The 18,102-nt window shown below is 39.0% G+C and overlaps 1 protein-coding gene across 1 annotated transcript in view; it reads left to right on the top strand.

The window, feature by feature from the left end:
• The window catches only part of LOC128982796 (uncharacterized), a 135,384-nt gene extending 122,601 nt beyond the window's left edge, over positions 1-12,783 (top strand). The window contains exons 2-5 of the mRNA XM_054401842.1: positions 6,751-7,028; positions 10,304-10,447; positions 10,647-10,802; positions 11,342-12,783. Of these exons, the coding sequence (XP_054257817.1) occupies positions 6,813-7,028; positions 10,304-10,447; positions 10,647-10,802; positions 11,342-11,566 (741 nt within the window). The 5' untranslated portion in view covers positions 6,751-6,812 and the 3' untranslated portion in view covers positions 11,567-12,783. The remainder of the gene's footprint in view (positions 1-6,750; positions 7,029-10,303; positions 10,448-10,646; positions 10,803-11,341) is intronic.
• The last annotated feature ends 5,319 nt before the right edge of the window (positions 12,784-18,102 follow it).

The raw sequence follows: 18,102 nt of genomic DNA, 5'->3' as shown, positions 1-18,102 counted from the left end.
GTTCCATAAGGATAATCCACTAAGGAGTATGTTTGATCTATGGTGATTCATACAATACAATTTTCTTTATGGTTGATTATATTCTAGCTTTGGCTATTGACACAACCAGACATTCTATCCCCATGTTAAAATTATCTCTTAAATCCAAATCGTCGTAGTTTATGTGAGCCACCGACAGATTGTGCTGATGTAAATGGCTAATTCCTGTTCCTGTTAAAGACACAAACCTTTTTACCAAGTCAAACAGATGTAACCACTTAATGTGAACTATAGCAACTGTTATGACCCATCTGACTAATGCGATTAATTGAATTACATTTGTTGTAAATTGTTGCCGATGGACTGTCAAATATAGCAGTAAAATAAATACTGTACCTACATATGATTTTCCGTTTACATTATTTTGTAAACTACTGCAACATAAATTAAGGCAATTCATCATTCTCGATTACTATACATAGCTAAAAATATTCGCTCGTTTAGTGACAATAATTTGTTCAACAATAGCGTGAACGCGGAACCGTGTTTGGCGACGTGGGAATGCGTTAGTATGTTCCACGAAGGAGCCGCGTGAAATTCCCGATCAGCGTCCGTGTGTGGGCGATATCGCTCAAGGCCGCGTGTATCATGATATCGTACGCGATAACAGTCATGAATGAACCTAGGGTGTAGAGGGTTTGTCAGGGGGCGTGGCCGGAGTGTCTCCTCCCGGCGTCCAATGAGAGAGCGAGGCTCGGCGTGGGCCAGCGCCCCATTGGTTGTCACCGTCGGAGGAGGGGGTGTGCGGTGTTTCATATATGTTGTGCGGCCCCCGGAGCGTCAGTCGGTGTCTGGATACTTGCCGCGATGGATGTGCTAGACCGAGATTGTAGAACTGTGAGAGTCAGGGTGAGCGACGACCAGTGTCGCGGGTGTGTCGTTAGTCGTGGTGGCGGCTACTGTGGTTGTGGCGCGTCTACGTCTTCTACATGTACACACAACAAGTCGTCAACTCACCACAGGAGAAGATCCTTCACACACAGTGAGTCGTACAGTAATAACTTACAATAGGGCCTAATTACTCAGTAGTCGACACTATAGATAACTGAATGTAACTACATACAACGTTATGTATTACAGTACAGCTATATATTCAAGCGCCAGATAGCGAAATAATATATAAGTTCATAGTGACAGGTTTATCAGGACTAAGATTGTGGCGCCAATTCAATTATTTATACTAATACTAAGGCATTAGCCTACAGTTGTCACAGTACAGGTGGTAAATCATTTGTAGTCAACTTTTTTTTATATATTTTAAACCATAATAAAACTTATATAAATGGCCTATTATTGACTTAGTCTTACAACGATAACTTAGATATTACAACCAAATCTTAGAAAAGATCCAGAACAATTACTATCTAAGTAAGCCGGTGCGCCCTCACATCTTCTCCCTACACACATAGGCTACACACAATGCACTTCTGCACAATACCACTCCCTCGGGTATGCCTACCGTGATTTGTGCGTAAAGTCAATGCAGTTCAGCCCAGTTAAGTTGTGAACAGTTTGGTTGTTTATATTCAAACTGAATTACCTGTTACCTGTGTGCGGCAAACCTGCCACATGTCAAATAAACCGGGCACTGACCAGTTTGCTTATTGATTAACACAAAATAATTTTTGTTTAATTAATATGATTGCGTGGGATAGATAGATTTGCAAAATTTGATCAAAATATATCCACCAAGCAAGGTACAACATCGATATAAACTATTGTGGCAACTAACAATTTTTCTCCTTGAATCACACAGGAATTTAAAAAGGAAAAAGTTGTCTTGGTTACGGAATGAATATACAGTATACATCATTTCAATGAATAATTTTTTGGCCTCTGCGGACAATAAACTTAAAAAAATTAGTTTCCAACCCGTTTTGTTATACTGTATACAGTATTTACAATGATAGGCATTTCAAGACGGTAAATGTGTATAAGATAGGCTTATGTTACAGTGGTGGTCGACACGGACTAGTCACCCAATTATCATGCCCAATCGAAATAGCATGCTTACCTATATCAAACTACTGTTTTGAGTCATAACAGACAATTAATTTGATAAGTGTCCCGAAATACACACAAACTAAGCTAACACGATTGATGTTTCATAAGCTTTAAATAAAAATTATTAATATCTTTTTAGCTTTTATCTCTTTTGTGGCGTTAAGCCTAGATTTAATCGCTGTAAGCACACTCAGTGCATACACTACATAGTATATGACTCGCTGACTACCAGTCAGAGATGACAGCGCATCCCGCACTAGTTCTCTACTTCATTTTCTGAAGGGATATTTGCCAAACAGTTGATAAGAGCGACCCTAGGTTTGTATCGCATGTGAGGAGACAACATTAACTGTGTACCGTTGCCGTTATCGACTATGGACAACACGTGTCGGGCGTGTCAGTTGCCCCTAGACAAGACAACCCTGGTGTTGTTGTAGTCAGCTGATCTTGTTATCGGATCGATGGCAGCCACCTGTTGCTCGGTGACTCAGGGTACTTTCTGTTTGTCGACCGTCCACCGTTATTCCCCACTGTTTGGCAGTCTCCGTCGGAATGTCGGTGTACAGTATTTACAATTAAAAGGGTTGGCCTGCATGCAAATTATTGTTCGCGTAAAGGATTGTTTTACTTTGGGAATAAAAGTTTCGTCTTACTGCAGCAAAAACTCCCTAGGGAGTAAACAAGCCTTTTTAGTCCCTAGAGAATAAAAGTCAGCTGTTGTAAACAGTTGTAAATTCCGATTGTAAGCATCGGATCGTATTTATTGACAATTGATTTGCTAGGTTAGGTTTAAGCTTTGACTATTGATACAACTAAGTTAGACATTCTATCCCTATGTTAGAGTTGTCGCCAGTTTTTTGTATTAAATTTTTCGTAGGCTAGTTAATGTGGGCCACTAACAGATTGCGCTGATCTAAATTGCAAAGTTTTGTCAAATACACAAGGTTTGACCAAGTCAAATTGATGTAACGACTTATTATGTATGAGCTATAGCAACTGGGCAACTGTTATGACCCATCAACTATGTCATCAACATGAGATTAGGTAAAAAATAGAATTTAAACACTAGCACATTCTTTGACTGGCTCCCACGTCTACATTCTTTTTTAGTAAAAAATGGCGACAGCTGGTAAGATGGGATGTCTACTGCTGTATTCAATAATCAATGGTTAGCTTATTGTTGCATTATTGGCAACCGTTCCAAATATCGATCGTATCATTGTACAGTAATCCAATCGTAATCAGACGAAATTATTTAATTGCGTACTAAACAGCAGGTACATTAACGAAGTTGAAAGCAGGCCCGAAGTAGTCAAAGTTATCATTTTTGTAAAGAATATTTATGTTTTCAAGCTCAGTTTGTTAATTAAATGATGCAATAGGACGAAAAATGTAGTTCGTCACACCGGCAAAAAGTGTCTTTTAGCCCTCTCTCATTTATTTTGTGAAACTTGAGCTCGGGTCTAACAGAGTCGCTTTACGCCCTATACTATTTTTATGTGTTGCATTTGAACATTAAAGTAGCTGCGAATCACAGCACTGATAGTGCTGTTACCTGGCAGGCACAGTGTTTGTTATCTCTACGCCTTTACAACCACCGTGACAAGTACTGTTGCCTTCGTGCGGGTGAATATCCAAGCTCTCGCACGAGTTTCAGTTTCCAGATCGCGATAACGTGTTTTGGAACACAATCTCTTAAATCTTTGCATTTCGTAAGTTCATTTCGTTTAGCCTACACTCTTGTTGTGTGATGAGTTTAAGAAAGAATATAATATATATAGTATTGAGATTTGACGCTATCACTGAATGAACGATTTGGTGGACAAATAGATCGGAAATCTACTGCGTAGAACTTCACCAGAGTTTGATAGATTTGCGACATTCCATTAATTCAGAAGAATATAGCAGACTTTAGAATAGGGTTGTTTTTATAATTATTTATAACCAATTTCAAATATTAATTTTTTTGCTCAGTAAAGTATATTCTCTTCGCTCGCTTTAGTCAGTTCTTTTAGCAAATATTACCCTAGGAAAGTGGGTGTTTCGCTGGCTGTAGGCTATACTAATTTCTGTGTATACCACATATATACACAGTTTATGTTATGGGATTTAACACTGTATCTAATTAAAATTTAATATTCTTTAATGTTAATATAAAAAGTCTTTTTCTCCAAATTTGCCCCAAAATTTTAGCCGGGTTGGGTTTTGGGGGGACATCGACGACGGTGGGTAACCTGTTAGTTTGCGTTGTTGTAGCAGAGGTTTAATAGACAGATAAATACAGTTTTAGAGAAACACGGAGTACACTAAAACAGCCGCAAAAAGGCTCTCTAAACCCCCACGCAATGCTGTGGATTTTGATGGCGAGACCTAGGAATTGGTTTTAAAAAGAGTGCCCAGGAGCAGATAATGTTAACAAAGGAGATGTGACAGTCGACATCTCCTCTAAAACACTAATCCCAGGGTCCAAGGTGCAAGTTCCATATGATCGCAATAGAGGAGAGGGCTTTGACCCTCTGACGGGCCCTAACGCGAACAGAGGTCAAGGATCGGCAAAGATTATATTGTGGTTTTGGAGGGGTAAATATTTTGGGTACATGTCCTTTAAAGGCTTTGGGATTATTTAAATACATAATTAATTAGGGTATTCAACATCTTTAGATTTTCGATACGTGTAGGAATTCGGCAGGCCTACATAAAATCGGTGAATAAAAATTCGCATTACATAGTATCAGGCTTTGGTAAACCGATACAAATTAATTGCGTTTTTAAATTTTACCAAGACCAAGACTGAGGTGAAAAAATGTACCTTAGCTATATTAATAGCTAGTATATTTATTTAGGTGCTTAATAATCATGACTGTGTTAAAATATATTCTATGGCCTCAAGTATTAGCTGTTAAGTATACTCTACTTTTTTATACAGCACCATACAACTGTGATTCCACTCATTGGTGCAGCATTTTAGTCCAGTCCAGAGAAGAAGAAATGCCATAGCAATGTCAGCTACGACACTGTTTTGAAAACATGCCAAGTGAGTAAGCGTGACAAGAATGCGAGGGGCGAGTGGACGACCCCTAGGTATGGGGTGGCCGATGACGCGGCCGAGCTGGTCAGTGGCCAAGCAAACCAAACAAACACAGCTTCATGTAGTCTGTACACTTTATTATCATACTCAGAGTCTATAAACTGTCGGCAGTCGGCGTGAGACGTGTTTGGTGTAAGGTTCGTGTGAACACTGATAATCAAAGTAATTAGGCTATATTATTCATGTTCTTGTGGAATTCGTCAAGGAGCAAGAAGCTTACCGTACACCACCCCGTTATGATGGGACGTAAGTTGAATTTGGCGTTAGTATAGGTTTAATGACCCTATCGGGAATTGGGCGTTGTTTATATTTTTTGTGAACCAATTTGTTTGTTTACCTGGTCTTATACATTTTCATAATGAAAAAAGGATAAGGGTTGTGCAGTAGGCCTACCCAGCAGTCGCAACAGCCGCGTATAATGGCTGCGCAGTACGACGACTTGTACGCAGGCGCAATGGCTGCCGCTATTGTCCCTCCCGCTCGCCGACGACGGTTACTTTACTTTTATTTCTGTCCCATTTCTAAAACCCGTACTTTAGCGCGACATTATATAATTTAAAACAAAGAAATAATCATCATAAAAAGATCGGACAAAAGGGTCCGGTCGTTAAGCGGCTGATCGAATGGTACGGTAGAATGGCTCCGATGACAAGGCGGCGCGGCGCGGCTATGTTGTTGTCCGGCTGTGACTGTGGACTGTCGTGGAGGATAAGGATCATCCCCTCGAGTCCTCTACAGTGCTCTAGTCAACCCGGGGTAATACAGTTTAGGCGCTGTGTTGGAACTTACCCCATCATCCATAGTTGACCCTAGCCACAAAGTTGACTAGTGGCTGATTTGCAACGTTGTTGAGACGACGGACGATCGCGGAGGTCGGGCCTGATGGGAGGTATGATCGGTAAAGAGGTTCACCGCTAAGATAAAAACGTGCGTTCGCTGGAATCTAGGAGGAATGATGAACTAGTCGACATTAGTACGTAATTAGTCGCCATTATTGCGGTAGGTCGTCACATGCAGTTTCATTTATTGCGAGAAAAACGCCAAGAAATCGACCGTTAAAAAGAAGTAGTACGGACTTATGTTTTTTTCAATGTTACTTTACGATTACACCGGTGTTTGAAGTCTCCGGCGAGCGCCATTGCGCTATTCCTTCAATTTACATTCTTTCTCTCTGCACTGGAATATGTCACAAAATTCTCATCTTTTTTCCTATTTCACCGCGTGTTTATTGGCATTCTCGTGTTTGCTTTATTGAATCGGCCGCGGTAACGGACGCTAAGTGTTCCTCATTCATCCTCCAGCCTCTAGACAATTACCGAGCGCACTTCAGTCCTTTCTTTCAACGCCCTTTGCAAGGTATTTTCATTACTGCGTTAAAGAACAATCTTAATCTCCGAGCACTTCCAGTATTTGGCTTTAAACGATAATTACTCGATATTTCGAAATACGCCTTCACGCTCCATTTGGCGAGGGTACTCATCATATATGTGCAGTATTGTGTATTGTTCAGTCACATGTACTGTTTTGCAAGTGAGTATTTTATTTGCGTGTTTGTATTTTACGTTGTTTATATTTTGATACAGTTTAACTAATGTTTTTCTGTTTGTTTTGTGTTACAGGGTTAGGTGAAGTCTTGACACTAAGTGCTTGCCTGCTGTTCCTAGTCCGGTGGCCCAGTGCTATGGCAGCACCCACACAACGACGTCGTCCCATCCCTCCTAGTAAGCCCAAGATGTGGGTCGACCCTTGCGGCGTCGGACTGTCCCAGCCCCTAGACCACGACGGCACGGACTACCATCAGCTGGACGAGATGCTGACTGACCAACAGATGCTGACCAATGTACTACAGATGGCACTCAACGCACTTACCTTCGTCGATAGCTTTAAACATGAATACGTAAGTAGCAAGTAAACTTTTTTAGTAGTTATAGTTAAGAAACAGTGCGAGCTACCAGTCAATTTATTCTGACGGACGATCACAAGCGTATGCGTGCTCAACTCGATGTACTGGCCAGTTGACATCGTTTTCTTGCTTTGTTTGTGCAACTTACTTACCCAGTGTCTAGAATGTCCTTTACCAGTATATTGTTAGTAGGCCTACTGTAAGTGGTAATTATGATTCGCGATATGTCGATCGCAGCTATTAGAAGAATATCCCGCTTACCCGCTTCCTTCACAAACATTTCCGTAGTCTGGTCGATGTCCGGCCCACGGCGCAGCGCTTGCATAATGAGCTTGATTCGTCCCAAACCATAAAGTGGTGTATGCGGTGCATAATAAGGACATCGTCTCGCTCACGGAATAATATAAGAGGGGAGGTGTAAGCTGCGTTAGTTATGGGGATCTGCTGTTATGGCATTAGCTTTGTGATTTAAATAGAATTTGTATAAGTTGTATTAGCTTGAAATTGATCTTCCTACAAAAATTGAGCCGTTGTTACACCGTTTAAGTAATGTAACTCTACGAAGCCCAGATAGATGAGAATGTTTTTCCGTTGTACAATTCAATTGGACATTTATTCCTTCACATAATAAAAAAAGTCTTACGGTTAGTATAGCACCGAGATTATACTACGACTCTGTCTGGCGTGGTAGCAAGGGGTAGTAATCGCACTGTTGACTACGTTGCCGTCATCACGAGAGTGTAACTGTTCAGTTCTGCTGACACAGCCACTGACAGTCGTAGCTAGCGACACTCTGTCTGGCGTGGTAGCAAGGGTAGTAATCGCATTGTTGACTTCGTTCCCGTCATCACGAGAGTGTAACTGTTCAGTTCTGCGGACACAGCCACTGACAGTCGTAGCTAGCGACACTCTGTCTGGCGTGGTAGCAAGGGTAGTAATCGCATTGTTGACTTCGTTCCCGTCATCACGAGAGTGTAACTGTTCAGTTCTGCTGACACAGCCACTGACAGTCGTAGCTGGCGACACTCTGTCTGGCGTGGTAGCAAGGGGTAGTAATCGCATTGGTGTCGTCCCCATCTCAATGATTGATAATTGAAAATAATTGTTGACCACGTCCCGTCATCAAAACAGTGTAACTGTTCAGTTCTGCGGACACAGCCACCGACAGTCATAGCTGGCAACACTCTGTCTGGCGTGGTAGCAAGGGGTAGTAATCGCATTGTTGACTACGTTCCCGTCATCACGAGAGTGTTACTGTTCAGTTCTGCGGACACAGCCACCGACAGTCGTAGCTGGCGACACTCTGTCTGGCGTGGTAGCAAGGGGTAGTAATCGCATTGTTGACTACGTTCCCGTCATCACGAGAGTGTAACTGTTCAGTTCTGCTGACACAGCCACCGACAGTCGTAGCTGGCGACACTCTGTCTGGCGTGGTAGCAAAAGGTAGTAATCGCATTGGTGTCGTCCCCATCTCAATGATTGATAATTGAAAATAATTGTTGACCACGTCCCGTCATCACGACAGTGTAACTGTTCAGTTCTGCTGACACAGCCACCGACAGTCGCAGGTGGCGACACTCTGTCTGCTCTCAAGAGGCTTCTTGGAATGTACTTAATCACCTGATACATATCGTGTTCCCACATACTGGGCAACTATCCTCATATTCTATCACATAAACTACTTGGACTTGTTTGCAAATTAAACTTACTCATAACATCTCATGGCTGTATAAAAAGTAAGGTATGCATAATCTAGAATATCAATGTTACGTTAGAAGTTTAGAAACAACGTGTCTTCACTTTTTTCGATCAGTTGCTGCGATCGTACAAAAGGAACGTGAGAATTTGTCGCCGGCGTCAAAGAGTTTACTCTGTTATCGTCTGTCTTTGTGTCTGTCTTGTCACCTTCTAAGAGTTTGGGCATACAGACGCGCCCTTCCGCCGCCGGATCCTACTGACGTCCCGGCCGATACACGCATCTCATCGCTTACAAAAACTTAAGCTACTAAGGCCTAACCCACAACTGATGATTTTTTTCTCTAATCTTGGTTTATTATTGTGATTATTACAGGAAGCAATTATCTTTTACTTAGCAAAGATATTTTTTGCAGGGAATATTGATTTAGGATAATCACAGATTACTCGAGTGGCGGGCTAATATTACGCGTGATCGGAATTATCATATCAGTATTCACAAACGCTATAGAAGTTCTCAATGGTTACTACTACTTTTAAATAGTGTTTTACTTATCTACAGTACAGTGACGTCTCCTAGTTTGTTATCAACAGTGAGTGACGCTGCGGAGAGCCCTGCGTCGTCACTTCCCATGACGCGCCTACGGCACGACGCGGTGGCGGTAGGACAGCGGCAGAACAGCATTACAGTGGCATGTAAGTGTCCCACGGTGTGCGCCTGTCAATTTCCGGCCTCTATGACGTGACATGTCATGCAAGCTATTGAGATGTCCAAATAACGATAGGGCTTGTCCGCTCACCGACCAACAGATTCAATTATCGACTAATCGTTTACAAATTAGTGTCAGCGACGCACGCGATGACCGTAATCGTCCGACAGATGAGAAAACATACTACCCGATCCGATGACATCCTACCGTAGGGCGGTGTCGGTCGCGGGGCATACAAGGCGATGTTTTCGGCGCCGTTTGTAGGCCACGGATCACGCAATGTCACTCGACACGACACAAGTCTCCGGTGATAACCGATGTTTCACTTAGAAACTCGCGTTCATTGACGTTCTGGACGGGATTTGTCTCGCATGCAGGAATGCCATTTGTTTGGTTACATCGCGGGGGCAGGCGGGACCCTACACGTGGTTGTTTACACCAGCTGCGGCCGTGTGCGATTAGCTCAGCATTAACATGACACCCAGATATGAAATCACCGCCAACAATGATGAGAACCATTCATACAACTCCACACATTCTTGATATCAGCTGAATGGCACGATCGCTCCACCCTCGGCACAAAATCGCAGTTTCATATTCATTAATTGGCGATTGATTAAATCGATAAGTCTGCTTGATTTCCTATCAAACAATTCCTTCTAATGGTTTGATTTATTTAATTGGTCAAAGCAGTAAATTATATAGTTTATAGATTATAATAGACACGGGCCTATACATACCGTATTCTTAGTTCTACATAAGTAGTCATAATATATGTTATTATTGAATCCAATTTAACTGTCTTGTTACATAAATATCGTGATATCAATGCATCTAGTACTACATGTCTTATGGTGTGTGCAGGTACAGGATACGTTTCAACAGGATTTCATGAAGCACCACCACGAGTGGAAGAGCCACACGTACGATTGGCTGCCTCCCAGTGATTTTCCGGTCCCCAAATCTCTGGGCATCAAAATTAACCATTCCCATCTTCAGAACATCCAGGTAAACAGCATTTAAATTAACATTTTTTATTGATTTATAATGTTGTTCCTAGAAATCCAGTATTTACAAAATCTTTTCACCTAACCCAATTTTAAAGAGTAGTACTGTAGTGTATCGCACTAATAATGACGTTGGATATGTCAAGCTACATTCGTTGGCAGCTCCTAGAAGATGGCTCATTCTGTATACGTGTTTGCAGATGGACGTGTTCCTGAGGGACGCCTACCGCTACTTGCAGATCATGGCTGTGGCTCTGGAGCAGGTGGAGTGGGACAAAGGCAACAACGGCAACCCGGCCTACCAGGAGAACTTCAGAAAAGTGATGCAGAGGCTACGCTTAGTACGTATCTATCCTGTATGTAACTAGGCCTACTCTCAAGTAGACATGCATGCCGCATGACTGCCTATAGATCTCTCTATATAGAGATCCATGCACGTGGCCTGGGGGAGAGTGAACTGAAAATAACTAAGCTGTGTGCACTAATATTTTAAACGAATCGACTCCTGTTTAGACTCGGGATTAGAATCAAAATCCCAATTCATTGCCATTATTGTAACAATCTGTTAGATTTGTCAGTAATTATTTGTTTTAAAGAGTAATTTATTATAAACATTGTTCTCTTTTTGCCTTCCTCCCCCGGCACCCACCCCTTTCACCATCCTCCGAACACCCTTCTGTAGGCCTACACGTTTGTTTGTTGGTGGATGGGTTAAGGTTAATTTTGTTGGACACTAGGATTGTAGTTTTACAAAAATATGAATTACATGTCAACAATTTGGATTCCTCACTATTTATAATAGTGTGTTGATGAGGTATCATTTTTGTACTTATCACTGTATAGGTGCATTTTACCAAATAAACACGCGGATGCTCAGTGTCTGTGGTTGTTACAGGTGCTGTGTGAGGTACGCACCGCCATGTTGGAACGTAAGGTGGCGTTCCACCCAGACGTAGACAGAGACATCATGAGGGACGAGTTTCGTGATATCGACAGCGACACCAAGCGTGACCTGCGCGACTGGATCATCTTCAGGGACTACATGATAGTGCTGGAGTACGTGATTGAAGTGGCCAAGCATTTCGTCGACAACCCCAACAGGATCCCTCCATCGTCTTGAAGGTCGTCCCTTCTTGGAGGACTGCGGTCGCGGCGTCTCCCTATGATCGTCTGATCCCACTCTCCGTCCCTACACCCCAACGGTCACCCTTGTCCCCCAAGAAGGTACTCTGTACAGTCCCTGCTGAAGTACAACTGTAGTCGATGTTATGTTCTATGTACATATTGTTGCTGTTTCATTGTTATCGCGCTAGATTTAGCATAAACTTCCTCGCTGCTGTATCGCAAGTTATTGTTACTGTGTAGACTTATTTATTGATATTGTTTTCATTTTACCGCTTTTCTATGCGATATTTATTTAAGTGCCCCAAAATGTATTTAACATCCGATTGTAATTGTTTAAAAAACACCGACCTTGGTAAAATGTGTTATTGTGTGACTCCTGCAGTTTAGTGGGTACTGCAGCAAAGGTTTGTAACTACTTAACTTAAGTTGGTTATTTTGGTTCAAATGTACTTGACAAATAACATGAAATTTATTCTATTGATGATTATATTTTGATGATTGTTTGCTCTTATTTTAATTTCTAGAATTGCTGCAGTATGTTTGAGTTTTTATGAAAAAACCATTATTTAAAATGTTTGTTGAGTACTAGTTTGTAAGATATTTTGGAGGTAATAATATTGAGATTCATAAAATAAATATATTGGTCCAATGAGAAGAATTCATTGAATTGACTTCAATTTAAGAAGTATGTTACTTATGTATGCCTACTAAAAACTATTTAAACGAAAAGATTTTGAAACATAAAAAAAGTTTTTTTTCTCTTTAAAAAGTTGCCATACAATTAGAATATTTCAAGGTATACAATTTTCATTATATTACTTTTTTGCAAGTGTCAAAGACAAAACCCCTTGAAGATCCTTCCCTCTTGAAAATGTTGAACATGATTTCGGAATTACTGCTAGATAGTTGTATCACTTTAGAATGTTACGGTGGTTAAAGTTTTATGATTGTTAAAAGTCCATAGTTTGCTATGGAGATGTTCATGTTAGCGTAAGGCTTTATCTCTGTTAGACTCGCTTTCAACTGTTCAAGACTTATAGATATGTTCCTTATTGCTTTTGATGTCTGTTATTTTCATAAGGTTTTCTCTAGTAAAGATTACCAAAGTATTTTTTGAAAACAACAGCATATGTTGTTTCTTAACTTTTAATTTATTGACTCTGGTTTAATTTAGTAATTTATTTTTATAGTTTTTTTAGCTCAGAACTGCAAATATGTATGTAAAGTATTAGATATAGTATAACTAATTAATTGCAATACAAGTTAATTTATGTACTATATATATTTATCGTCATCCTTTTATTTTTGACTGTGATATATTTGTAGGAATATTTATTGATAAATATTATAATTTATAATACAAAAATGGGACTTTTATTCTACCTCCTTCAAAATAGAAGTTCTAATTGAATATCAGAATACTGTTATTAACATTGTTCAATGTTTAACTATAAATTATTTCTTATTATATGTAAATCATTTTATAGATTACAACTATAAAGACTTCAATAAGAAGGCAGAAAACACTAGTATAAGAAAGCCGTAAGATCCTATCAAAAGACTACTTGTAAGTGAAATATAAACGTGTGCACTGTGCAGACCTATCAGTCTATAAGCAAGTGTACAGTGACAGTGTAGAACTACTGAATTTATAATGCAACCGTGGGGTGGATCATAGATATATAATATACTAGCAACGGAGCCCGTTGTGGTTAAATACAACGGTCTCTGGGAAAATAACAGTTATCAAATACATGCACCACTTTACTCACTAATATTAATGGTACAGATAAATCACAAAACTTTAGAAACGCATATATAACATAAGGAACTCAATTTAACACTAATGCAAACTGTGAACAACAACATGCAAACAAAGGTAAATTAATAAAATATCAATACAACAATCACCTGTTAAATTATCAGCACATGTTTCTATATCATTAGGATGCATGACAAACCCATTACTGCCAAAAATCTAACTTTCATAATTATTTGCAAATTAACATGGATGAAGCTTTCCATTAACATATTTTTAATACAATCTGTCAAGTAGAACTGTAGATTTAATTCTACAAAGTTGAACAAACATATCTCTAATTCGGTATTTTCTAACAACTATAAATTCGGAGGTTTGCTAGGCCTTTAGCAAAAAACTTTTGAATGGTGAGGAAATTGACCAAAGTGGAAGGTGATATTCAGAAAGAGCATAATATTTCCTACAAATTGATACTTGAAAATACTCAATAAAGAATAAAGGCAGCCTAAAGATGGCTACAAATGGAAGCTTGTTATTCTCTGTATACACTAACTTGGCGTCTGAAACCTTGACTACCTGCGGACGGACCGGGGCCGTATAATAATAGAAACTTGAATGGTGCCGTTTTAAATGTATTCTTGTTTTTGTTTTTTGTTTTTAGGTACTAAAAATGTTAAATAAAATCAAACTTTACTTATTATTTTCAAATCTACACCAATAAGGGATTTTAACAACCCGTTAATTCTAATTGACTAAATAGATACTGAAGAACTGTAGATTTAGTTACACAAAGATTAACAAAAATATCTCTTACTCAGAATTTTGTCCCCACTTTAAATTTGGAGGTTGCTTAGCTGTTTTGCATTAACTTTTAAATGGTGGTTAAATCGAGTAAAGTGGACGATGTTATTTATGAACTCATTGTTATCTTGCAGTTATACTTACAATGTGAAACAGTTTTATGTTATTCCCAACTTAATTATTCATCTGTCCCATCCTCGACTGATGTGAGGTTAGAGGCGGGAAGTGACTCAGTTAGCTCTGTGACTCAGGGCTCAGGAAAATAGGAGTCAAACAGTCCAGCGTGACGGAGACTACTGTCAGTTACACGTCCACTTGGCTGATGAGCGCATCACTCATATTGTCTATTGTAGGTTTAGTGTTTAGTTAGCTGATGAGTATGCTGCGGGAACTGACTCAGTTAGCTCTGACTGTGACTCAGGGCTCAGGAAAATAGGAGTCAAACAGTCCAGCGTGACGGAGACTACTGTCAGTTACACGTCCACTTGGCTGATGAGCGCATCACTCATATTGTCTATTGTAGGTTTAGTGTTTAGTTAGCTGATGAGTATGCTGCGGGAACTGACTCAGTTAGCTCTGTGACTCAGGGCTCAGGAAAATAGGAGTCAAACAGTCCAGCGTGACGGAGACTACTGTCAGTTACACGTCCACTTGGCTGATGAGCGCATCACTCATATTGTCTATTGTAGGTTTAGTGTTTAGTTAGCTGATGAGTATGCTGATTGGTATGGCTGGCACTCTATACTGTATACTGTATAGTTAGTTACTGAGATGAAGCAAAACTTGGATTCCCCCAGAAACCATAGTTTAGAAAATCAATTCTCTTCGTTATAAACGTATACCATACGGATGAAATCGTATGACAATACAACTTTTGATCACGTAGCCTCAACTCAAAATTCAAGTTACCAAAAAAGATTGTTTATGTTAGTTTCGTGTAAATCCTACTTATATTAGTATGACACTCAAAGGATCTGGGTAAACTTATACAAACATGTTTTTGTCAATTCCCCTTCCCAACAGTATTTATAGAAAACTCATATTATTTTAACTGTATACTTTAGACTTGTAAGACAAAAACCATTGATCTTAAGGTGATGACATTCCTCATAACCGATTTAGAAACAGTTATAACATAAATAAATTACCGAAATTGAAAAACAACAAAATGAGGACGGTCGATTTGCACATAGACATAAACTTGGATGATGGAAATGCCAGAAGTATTGTTGCTGGGAACATTACCTAGGACTTCCCCATATCCTGGACTTCACCTGCATGTACACATAATAGTTCTACCAGCGGCTGTTGCATTGAGTGTTTGATGCTTTTAACCACAATCCAAAGTATAAATTATCTATTAACCGTGCTTTAGGCTATGTAGGACTTAACTTGTTCCAGAACTAGATAGAACCTGTATGGTATGGTGTTTTAAAGCCTTATATCAAAACTTTAGAGTTGTTAACGGTTCTGTTCTGTATCCTATATGCGTTCTTGGTATAATATACTGTATTTTACCAAGATATTAAAAAAAATGTTATCAATTATTATTTTATTGGTAATGTTTTAGTCTATTTGAGATATATACTGTTATAAAACTAGATAGACCTACTTATTACGTTTATAAATTAAAACTCGAGATTCTAAATCTTTCTGTAAGGACACTAACACATTCTGTGGATGGCTCACACAACTAGGTTCTTTATAATAAAAAAATGGCTACAACTGGTCCATATAGATGGGAAGTCTACTTTGACTATTGACAATAAAATCTATAATTAAAATTATTTATCAGCTTCAAGTTAAAACCGTAGTTCCAGAAACGTTGGCATTGGAGTAAAGACTCGAAGTTGGTGAAACTCCTCAATACCATCGAGTTTCTCGGTTTATACTGCATCAGTTTCCACCCAGAGAACTCAGTTTCTGCAATGACTCTTTTGCAGCTGCACTCAGGTCAATGAACTATCATTGGAGATCGTAAGTTAAAATACGAAAAGTACAATGTGTCTTAAAACAGTCATAACGATATCTAATATTATTAGGCCTACACAAAACTTTACTTTAAATAACCAATTCCAAGGACCATTTAAACTTTCCGTGTTAATGATTGAAATTACCATTCATGTTTTCCATGAGGACATATTGTATTTCAAAACGACGCATACATATTTTCATGACATTTTTTAAACTGTTCATGTTTCACAGATGACTGCGGCCTGTGGTATGCTGTAGGCTGTAGTTTGTATTGTAGACCCAGCACGGTACACGGTAGTAAATCGAGTGATAAGGTAAACACTTCGTCGATTGTTGTAAATGCCATTCCATTCAACTGAATCATCATTTGTGAGAGTAGGCCTACACTGTTCAATGAAATTATGTAAATCACTATCATTTGGTACATCACACAATGATGCATGGGGATGAATTTGGCATAGCTTTGACCTCTCGTTTGTATATTTATTTTTATAATTTTCTAGCAACAAAATTTCTGACAACAATTTTGCATATTTTGATATTTACTCGTAACAATCAAAAGTGATCAAAATGCTTTGGCAGAAGGTGCGATCACTATTCCTCTACACTGTACAACGAATGCAATCATATACATATTGGATACCAACAGAGTACCCCTCCTTCATACGGGGTAAGCATTTAAGGATAACGTGTTTATTGCAGTTTTACCTGTAAAAATATAGCAGTTATCGATGAGTAAGAACCATCGATCAGGTCGATCAGGTTATGAAATAGGTATTCTAAAAGTAAAGTATGATTACGAAATTGTATAACAAACCAAATTTAGTAACCATTATTACCATAAATATTTAAACAATATGTGTAAAGAGTCCTTTCTTCGGAAGAAAAACATCTATATTGTATGGCCTAATCCAGACACATGTAAGTACTTTCAAATTGTAAACAAAAACTACCAAGAGAATTAAAATTATGTTTGTACAGTAGCTATCAATAATATAATTTACGTAATTATGAAAACTTGAAGACGGAGCCTAGACTAATACAGGTAATGACTATATAATCTTACTTGTTGTCTTAATCATACAATAAATACCAGCCACATAGTTTCGATCACCTACTGAAGCCAGCCAGCTGTATGGCATTGGAAAAAATACAGTTCTGCTGGAAATATAAATTAAATTAAATACTCACCTCAAAACTTTGAAAGCCAAAGGGGCAAAGCCCTCGGTCAGTATCGACAAGTGAATAGTCTAAAATGGATTCTTGGTAAATTTTTTTTTAACTTAAGCCCAGTCGATTCAGCAGTATTTATATGATTGAGTAGCACACACATATACAGGCACATACCGCTCGATTTATTTATATAATAGTATAGGTCTTTATGTGCTGAGAGTTATCTAAATATAAATTATATATTATACTAAAGAAATGACCAATTACACCAAATTCTAAATTTTGAGAGGAAATAACCAAAAGTCATAAAAACAAAAATACGTAGACAAAATCATAACAATGAAATCATGGACAGTCGAATAAATTGCAACAGGCACAGGCAATGCAAACAACGTATATAATCTTTAAAACCCTTTGTAGCATACAAATAAAAGTAACATTAGTGAATGCGTCGTTATGCTTTGTCGCACAACCTTTTTTTGTCATAAGACTTAGATCAAATCCATTGGTGATTTGGCGGAATATGGACCCGGGACCTGAGGAACCCTCGCACAACCCTAGTACAAACAATGAAGCAACAAAATATTGCAACGAGCCTACTTTCTTAAAGAAATAAAAGTAATTTTGATTGGCTGGTAGGCCTACATTTTAGATACGACGATGAACCAACTTCTGTGTTTCAAGCTGAAATAAGTAGATGGTGTTATAATATAGGGGGCTTTGTACAGTAATTATAGCTAAACCAAATTAAGAATGAAAGTAAATAAGACTGCACTGACGATGATCAAGCATCGGCGAGGTGGTGGCGACGGACGCGCTATCTG

Source organism: Macrosteles quadrilineatus, unplaced genomic scaffold, assembly GCF_028750875.1.
Source record: "Macrosteles quadrilineatus isolate MER2022 unplaced genomic scaffold, UCM_ALF_1.0 Scaffold_1__1_contigs__length_201487025, whole genome shotgun sequence".
In the NCBI taxonomy this organism is placed as follows: domain Eukaryota; kingdom Metazoa; phylum Arthropoda; class Insecta; order Hemiptera; family Cicadellidae; genus Macrosteles; species Macrosteles quadrilineatus.
The sequence above is the reverse complement of the archived record's forward strand: the minus strand, read 5'-3'. Positions and strand labels throughout refer to the sequence as shown.